This window comes from Belonocnema kinseyi, chromosome 1, assembly GCF_010883055.1.
Source record: "Belonocnema kinseyi isolate 2016_QV_RU_SX_M_011 chromosome 1, B_treatae_v1, whole genome shotgun sequence".
In the NCBI taxonomy this organism is placed as follows: domain Eukaryota; kingdom Metazoa; phylum Arthropoda; class Insecta; order Hymenoptera; family Cynipidae; genus Belonocnema; species Belonocnema kinseyi.
In genome coordinates, this window is record NC_046657.1 from 91,751,902 (window position 1) to 91,761,689 (window position 9,788).

General features: G+C 33.7%; 1 protein-coding gene across 2 annotated transcripts in view; it reads right to left on the reverse strand.

Moving 5' to 3' along the window:
- Window positions 1-9,788, reverse strand: part of LOC117167277 (protein expanded) — a 188,830-nt gene that overhangs the window by 34,937 nt on the left and 144,105 nt on the right. For both annotated transcript variants that reach the window (XM_033352101.1, XM_033352092.1), the window contains exon 5: window positions 2,081-2,160. In XM_033352101.1, coding sequence (XP_033207992.1) covers window positions 2,081-2,160 — 80 coding nt within the window. The remainder of the gene's footprint in view (window positions 1-2,080; window positions 2,161-9,788) is intronic.

The following is a 9,788-nucleotide window of genomic DNA, read 5'->3' on the forward strand; positions in this document are numbered from 1 at the left end:
TCTACCTGGGGGACTAAATTAAAGTAATACCCATAGGGCAGAATAAATTAGCAATTCATAAATTCAAAAAACTAAACGAAAAGCTTGGTTTCGATTATTATCATCCTTAGTATCAGACAGATTGAAAAATAGTAAGTGGAAAGGTTCTCTGACTGATAGAAGTGACAAGCTCTTTGAACAGTGGATCTTTATGTAATATGTCGTACAGAAAATCTCCTATGAGATGTTTTGGCGAGATAAGGACGTAGCCCGGTAGCCTGTTTTACTGGACGAGTATTTATTGGTTATTGGTGAGCCAACATTAGCGGCTGGGTCTCGATGCAGAGCAGATTCGGAGATACCGCACGCAACAACGTATTACTGCTACCGTCGCACTCGTTTAACGGACCCTCGAGGCACCAAATCACCATTACACGCATGGATGTAAATGCTAATTCGATGGGCCCGACACACCCACTAGCATCTACTTCCAAGCTTATTTTTCCCTCGCGATTCTCTCTGAAATTTGTAGGCGCTTTAAATTTGAAATTTTGGTTTATTTTAATCAAGGCTCGACTAATAAGCATTTCTAGTGGGTAATTTCAAGAGATGAACACATTGAAGACATTATATGAATAACTGAAAGTTATTGTATCAACCTAAATCAACTCGGCCGTTATACTAACAACGTTAATGCTTCAAGAGAAGATGTTTCTTACGGTCGGCAACCAATGCCACCTTTCGGAATGGCTTATCTCTGGCCAAGCCAAGGGTTTGAGACATTAAAAATTAAAAGCCAGGGGCAGGCTAGCGTTCCCGGTGACAGTCTTAGCCAAGCTTGAAACCAACGAGAAATTTGGCAATTACTGCCCGGGATTGGATGAGTGACTTTTCGTGAGTCGATTGTTGATAATATTGTTGGCTAACAAATTAATATTAGTCTAACCCCTGCCCACAACATTTTATTTTTTATTTTATATTCCCATTTAGGTACGATAAAAATTATGTTTAGGCAGCTCAAATCTACCTAGAAAACAGGATAGTATTGGGATGGCATCTTATTGTCATATTCAGACATTCTATCAGTTAATCTTTAGAAAATCCTGATTATAATCATATGGCTAATAAGCCCTGAGCATTTTTTTCAGTGGAGTTGTAGTCTATTGTTTCGATGCGAAAAAGAAGAAATAAAGCTCAAGATGTATTTTTTTGTGTAATTATGGTAGTAGTACCAAATAATACCCAGGGGTTGCTTTTTGAAGATATGTTAAGCTGACGTAACCACATGTTCGAATTAGGGGTTGCTAGAACTCCGGCAGTCTGTACTGGGCCGGTTGTGTATTTCTACCTGGGTTAAGGCTCCTAAATAAAAAAGGTCGAGTCGAAATTTTGGTTTTGACTTTGGATAGTTTCACGTTCACTTCAAATTAACCATTATAAGTCATTTATTTTAATTTATTTTATGAGTCGCCAACTAATTACTTAAACCAATTAAAAATTGTATAGTTTTTATCCAGGTTATATTTACGTATTTTGATAAGTCTCAGTGCGAAACTCACTCAATCACTCGGGAATTGTTCGCACTCTTCCAATGTGGACCTCACGCAGAAACATGCTCGATTTTGTTAAGATCAATGTACAGGAAAAGGATAAATATTTCTGTATACAATTATTGTTTAAATAATTAAAGTTTTCAAAAACAAATTTTCGAAAGTCTTAAATTGTTTTTAAAATAATTGAGAAAAATCAAAAACAAATTAATATAACTTTACTGCGAAATATCCAGAAAACATAATAAAAGAATTTTACTGCATTTAGGGGACAAAGAATGGGATTTTCAAATTATTTTGAAATACTTTATAAAAATCACAATATTTATGTTTAAAAAAGTATAAAATTTACAAATGGAAATGATTAATTACACTAACCTTTAAACACAAAAATGATAAAATTTAAGTCCTATCCGAGAGGCCCATTGTATAATACATATTTTAAGAATTAAGGCTATGAAGTTATGCAAGTGGAAAAAAATTATTAACTTAATTTCACGTGACCCATGTACCATCTCAGTATTTTCAGATTTAATTAAAATTTGTCTTACGTAAGTGTGTGAACTGCGCCAGTTTTTGGGAGCGTACTTGCTCAACTTATTCTCCAGATCCACGAAGAGATATTCGCCGTCTAAAAAAATAAAGAAGCCATTATTAAATATGTACATAGCTGGGTAAAATAAGGTAAGATAAATTATGTTTGTTAAAATTGATCCTTAATGGCAAAACTGATTAGCAAGGGCAAAATATGGCAAAAGTTTTGGTAATCATTGTATATTTAAAGATGTTTTCAAGTGCACAAAACGTCAACGAGATTAAATTAAGAAAAAAAAACACGAGAACAATCATTAAAACCAGACATTTTTTCCCCTTCTCATATTTCAATTGGTAACTTTCATGATAAAGAATTTTTAAGCTTAAATAGCCTTTATTCTTTGCTTTATTCTTATAGTGATAACAGACATACAATCACACACGTACTATATTTTTTGCATTAAAATTGTAATTAAGGGAAAACTTAAATGCAGCGAAACAAAAAAAGTACTGTCCTTTCTGTACAACTTAAAAACATAGTATATAAATTATACTTTACGCTATCATATACTAATCTTGATTCAGGTGCAAAAGTATGCATAGGTAATCATTTGCTTACAGCGTCACAGTATAATAAAGTTGGAACGTAAAAGAAAAGTGCGCGAAAATGTCATGCGTTCCTATACTTATTTATCATGCAAATCACTTATGAAAGGGAGTATCCATAGTCTTTAACTTAATTGAGTACATCACTGCCCCTATTACCAGCACAAACTTAATTTTTAAAATATTCAATTACACGATAGTATGCAACGAGTTGAGGAAGATTTGTGATTCTATCGTGAGCTGCAACTGGTTTTAACTACCGTTCTGAGTGAACCGAAACTCATGGTGTCCTGATATGGTCGTTCTGGACGAGGACCCATTCGCCTCGCTCGACTTTTTGCACAAACGACGAGTCCCAAAATACCGATACTCCTAAACGAGTGAAACAATGAAAGAGCCACGGCTAAGAGATAGTCTTGAATGAGAGGATCTAAACCTGTCTGACTCGCATAGTTGCATTCGAAGTCAATCAGGCCTGAAGAAAAAGACGGCATATCTAAGTTCTTCCAAAAGATTGAGAATCTTATTGTAATTTCCAAGTATTTCTAAAATTTTTATTATAAATAACCGTAAATAATAATGATAAGATGTTGAAATAGCGGGAATTTAGCTAGGCGATTGAGGAAGGGTCACTCATACAACTACACAATTACATCCGTTATGAGTGGTATCAATATTTCAGACTTTTATATTTATATCACAACAATCAGAAATATCCGGAATCGTTCTATTTTTAGCAGGAGATAAATTAGTCGTATACACTGAAAAAAAAGATTACTTGATTCAAAGAAATGCAGTACTGAATACGCCCAATCAAATATTTTTTGGCATCTAAAGAAATTTTTCTTACAGCAAAAGTGAGTTTCTTATTTGAAAAACACTATTTCTTGAAACAAGAAAGTGTAGACCTAAACTGTCTTTCAAAAGCAATGAGCTGCTACACGTGCTATCTTCTTCTTGCACGCAAAGCTTTATCTAAATTCCAAAAAAGTATATTTAGCAACTATATAATCTTACAATATAATATAATATTGATTTTTGACTAAACTGGGGCTAAGCGACGCGTGTAGGAAAAACAGGCTCAACCGCAACTTTATTTTATATATTTAATTTTTTCACACGTTAAACTTTATTTCAAATCTTGTTTGGTGCAGATTCATTAATTATGACAAATGAAAATTGCATTTGTATAAGACTTTTAACTTAGGAAAATTGGTTAGGTTATGTGAAAAACCTCGTGAAAAACTAGAATTGCAGAAATATGTGGGAAAATATGCAACGGATTATATTTCCTGGCACCGGAACAAGATTTATGTAAATTTTTACATAAACAAACATTTTTATTTCTTCTCCTACAGATTGATTTTCATAAGAAAAAGTAAAACAATATTGAAAGAAACATTGTGGGGTAAAGTTTCTCGCACTTGAAGGGTTGATAAAAAGTTTTTTACGAATTAAATGTATGTTTGTTCTTCATAGTACGAAATAGGGTCAGATAGATATTATATATTTGAGGTATCGGTTCCAAGTTTAAATTTCTTCTTGCACATTCTTGTAAAAACAACACACAGAAAATCGAGTTGCTTATAGTTCCATTTTACGGTATTTTGTATTCCAATGTTTTTGATTAAATACTACCAATAATGCAGCAATGTTAGATACATTCGCTATTCGGTTAGTTTCGTGATTACTTTTAGATATTTATCTACAAAAGAATATTTAGACTTGCAATGAAACTGAACACTTTTCTGTTTGTGTAAAGAATTGATTTAATAACACCAAGTTCAGAGAAACACATTGGTCAAAATGGGTAATGGAATTAATGAGAAATTTCGGTTTAGCAGTAAAATTTCAAAATTCAACATCACGAACGCAATCATCGTACAAAGGAAATTAACTGGTAGTATTTAATAATAACTGTCGGAATTAAAATGGCTCAATTCCCATTATTATTACAATTTCAGTTATTCATCAGGTCTAGTCTGCAGCAGCTGTGAGGATTGAAATTGGGTGAAAAATAAGAATTTCAGAGATTACGCAGAAGTGAAGGTGCTTCTTTTGTAGAGCAATCTGTCCCTGCATCTAATAAGGAACACACGAATTACCAATTACATCGAAAATCACTAGGTCCGCGAGTGATTTAAGACCTGATTGGCGATGCAACTGCTCCCGGAGCCCCTGCTTGGTCGGGTATTAGGACATCTTTTCTGTCGACTGGTACCCACAAATACGTTAACTCTCGCTCCCTCATTTCATTCATCCTGTCCGCGCCACAGACTACTCCACTTCAATCTATACTACAAAGTAGCCCGATGCGCGTTATTCGTGGATACCCTGTACTTAGCATATTTCGATTTGCCCATGATACAGCCGTCCACCGTGTTCCTACGTAAGCCACGTGTGTCGTGATCGAAGGGAGGGAGAGAAAAAAAGGATGGAGAAACAGCAGCATTCCTTGTTGGAGCCAGTCAAGGATGGAGGAAGGAGCAGGGGAATAGGAGATGTAATGCGCTCCGAATCTGCAAAACGATCCTGCAATATGCGAACCTCTTTCTCACTTTTTCTTCTGCCTTTCCCCTTTTCTTGCTTATACTAGTATCCAGAAAGTATTATGCATTGTACAAGCAATGCAATTTGAATGGGTGATGAGGAAAAGAAACAATTTCAGTAAATAGGTGAGAGGAGTTCTGGACCACTTTTTCCGTTCGTTTAGCAAACATATGGCTAGAGCGCAGAAGGCTGTAAGATTGGTTTCGCTCCTTGCGCTAACCTACGAATCAGAGTATTGACATGTGCGATTCTCACTATTGATATTGATCATCAATACTTGAATCCAGGCATTAAAATTTTTCACTCAAAAGTATGGAATAGGATATGATATCGGACGTCACAATATGAAGGTATCTGTAATCCACGGAATTGAAGTTTTTCGCGCGAAAATAATATAATTCATATTTTAAATGTTTATTGCAATGGTGTCATATTTAATTGAAATTGTCTAGATCTGTTACCGTATCATGTGTCAGAGATGAAATTAGATCTTTATGCTGATATCAATGAGAAATCGAAACTGTTGTTTTTAACTGTAGATGTAGATATGTTATTACTTATTTAACGTGACGATAGAGGTGGTTTGTCTCATTACTCCAATAGATATGCAAAACAAATAATAGATTTATCCTACTAAGAATGTAAATAGTTTACAAATTTTGAAAGTAAACCAAATTTTTTCAATATTCCTGATGATTCAGAAATAGGTTTTATTCTTGAAGTAGGTTTAGAATATCCCGAAGAACTTCATGATTTGCATAAAGACATACCATTATGTCCAGAACACTTTTTAAATCATCTCGCAACATCTGAAATTCCGAAACTAAGTACCAATTTAAAATCAAGAAAAAATTATGTTCTCCATTATCAAAACTTAAAACAGTATTTGAAGTTGGAGCTGAAACTTGATAAAATTTGCAGCGTGATAATACCATGAGAAACGTAAGGAAGCACAATGATGTTAGCTTAGTAAGAGCATGGGTCATTTGGAGAAGACATCGTAATAATTAAAATTAGTAAAACTAAAATTTATTTTAATAAACCAATTTATATTTGATTTAATGATCTTTGCATATCATTGGTAAAACAAAATGACTTTATACTGACATGGTTCTATTTATCACATTACAGTCCCAAACTTTTATGATTATATTAAAAGAGACTCAGACAATTTCGATACTTAAGACTATCCACCAAATAATGTCTATCAAATTAAATTACTGAACAATTATAGTATTGGGGCTCAAAAAAGACGAAGACAATGGACAAATTGTAACTAAATTTATAGGGCTAAGATAAAAAATTGTATACCTATAAACTTTCGGGGAATGAAAACGGAAACAAGAAAGCTAAAGGTATTAAAGGCTTCACATTAAGGAGAATAACGCTTGATGACTACAAGCAAACTTTGTTACATTATCAAACAACTACAAGCAAACTTTGTTACATTATCAAACACTTATTCGACCGCAACGGTTGACTCGAAGTCGAAAAACTGAAGATCACTCCATGAGGAAAAAAAATATTGCTCTCAGCTGGCGAAATGATAAGAAGCGTGCTGCTTCCACATACAACCAACAAACTTCGTACGAAAATTATTTGAAAATAGATTAACAATTGGGGATTCGTAAATTAGTTTCGATAAACATAAAATAAATAGGGGTGACAAAAACTATCGGCAAACCAGAGACTACTGGCTGTATTATTAAAAACAAACCCTAATGAATCTTTCATAAGTGATGGTGGTCAGAAGAATTATAAAAATAATGTTCTTGCAACAAATGCAGATAGAAGGTATTGAAGCTGATGAGAGATTTCATGAAAATAAGTCTTTAGAGTATACAAATTTTATATAAAAGTTTATAACAGTATCCTCTCTCCACGAGATAATAAAAGAAGTCGGACTCGTCAGGTCGCGGTATAATTCCACTGTATATGATAACTAAACAAAATGGTCAATTGAATTATGTTTATTGGAATGATCCAAATGAAATGGTAGATCGCCTGCATTTGCTGTTAGCATCGCAAGCTGCTGGTAATCCAAGTCACACTAACGAAATTAGATCAATAATCGCACTACTGCGTGTGGCCAGAATCATATATTAAGCAACACATACTGTGCATCTAAGTTTAGCTGAACATCATGATCTAAATGATGCCGTAAGTTTAAATCTAACACAACATATGATACAGCATGAAATTCAGTCTATCTATTAAGTTATAGCATTATTGCAAACTTAAGGTTTTAACAGGAGTATGACGATTGGAAGTCCAGAATCTTCTACAAATGAACATTTGAAAACCAAACGGATGTAGAAAAGAAACAACAGCCAGTGCGTCGTCATTCAGAGCTAATATCTCAGCTGGTCAACAATGCGAACGCACTCGAAAATGGACGCAGATTTTGACATCCATAGTATTGATGAGACATGATATTGCCGATGCCCTGATGCAAAAAAAAGCGATACGATCGCCTCGATTATCATAAAGCCTTTTGTATTTTTCCAAGAAGAAAATAGTTTTTCAAAAATTCAACTACAACTTTTTGCTCATTAGCAATACATACAATATTGTCAGAACCCAAAGATGTGTAATTTTCATCAAGAATCATCTCTGTATGTTCTTTAGTTTCGGAGATGACACCTCCCTATGTTTTTGTTATTAATTCATTAAAAAATGATTTTTTTTTGCTTTAAATTTCACCATTGTGCACAGAAAGGATCAACAAAACCCATATCTGTTTGAAGAATTTTCATAATTTATTGTCAGTAAATTACTGTCATTTAAAGTTGAGTATTTGGAAATTATCATATGATTATTGTACTTTTTCACCTTTCACTGGACAGGAAATAATCGCTAATCATCTAAACATTTTGAAACTCTGTATAAGTAATGGAATAACCTTCACCTGCAGCATGCATGTTGCCCATATTTTTAGAATGTTTTTCTCTAGAAATTTTAACGAAAATCTGTAGAAAAATCGAGACATATAAACTTTTTGGACAGATAGTACTTGTAAGTTATTAGGCACACGGCCTTTACTTATTACCGATTCCATTGTGGGCGTTACATCATCACCTCTCTGGGTCTTAACAGGAACGTCCCAAACAAACTTTCAAAACATCTCAGAATAGTTAATATGTATAAATATCCCCTGCTTTTTCGCTCATTTGGTATAATTTCAACGTGATCGGCTTACCACGTCTCATCAATATTATGGATGTCAACATTTTCATTCTTCGTCCATTTTCGAGTGTGATCACATTGATGATCAGCTGATATATGAGATCTGAATTATGCTTCACTGGCTATTATTTGGTTTCTGCAACTGTTAAGTTTTTCAAATGTTCATTTGTAGAAGATTCTTGACATCCAATCATCATACTGTTAACAACTTAAGTTCGCAATGATGCTTGAACATCATAGATAGACTGCATTTCATGTTGTATTATATATTGTGTTACATTTAAAATTGCTGCATCATTTAGATCATGATTTTCAGTTAAATTACATAACTTTTTGTTCTGAATATCAAAATTGCCTTCAGATGTGATTTTGAATTCAACTCCTGGTGGACCTCGACTTTCCACTTAGCTCACTTAATGTGACCTCTGAATACGTCGATACTCATCTTAATAATGATTCAGATGCGCCAGTTAGTGTTGTTTAATATATGATTCTGGCATCACGCAGTTCTCCTATTATTGATATAATTTCGTTAGTATGACTTTGATTTCCAACAGCTTAAGATGCTAACAGCAAATGCAGGTGATCATCTACCATTTCATTTGGATCATCCCAATAAACATAATCCAATTGACCATTTTCTTTAGCTACCATATACTGAGGAATAATACCGCAATCTGATAAAGTCCGACTTTTTTTATGACCTCATGGAGAGGATAATGTTATAAATTTTTCTATAAAATTTTCATACCCTAAAGACGTATTTTCACGAAGTCTCCCATCAGCTTTTATAGTAATTGAAACCAATTGACGAATTCCCATTCAATAACCTATTTTCAAATCATTTTAGTACATTATATACATGATCATGATACTTTTTTTATTATATAATACTGAAAGACCATTTTTTGCGATATCATCGATTGAGGCTGCGTTTTATGAACAATTATGAATCCATTCAAACACGTCGGAGTAGATACTTAGAGAATGATGGATGGCTTGAATGTAACAATGAACAGATATTAGCCTATACAAACGGTTATTTTGATGCCTATATACCGCTTAGTATGATATTAGCGTTTGCTGAAGATTATTATAAAATCATTATTAATGCTAAACATGAGCTCATCATAACCAGATCAAAGAATGATGCAACTGCCACTTTACAAACAGTACCAGTAGCTGCAGCGGCAATTGAACCATTGAAAATAAAGTTGAACAAAAATAAATGGTGATTACCATACATTATATTATCAGATGAATGTAAATTGAAATTGTTAAAGTACAGTCTGTCAAGTTAAAGCGTGGGTGGCTTTACTCGCAATCGGTAAGGTGTATCGACATGATTTTGGTGTCAAAATATTAAGAAGAGCTCCCTCTTTC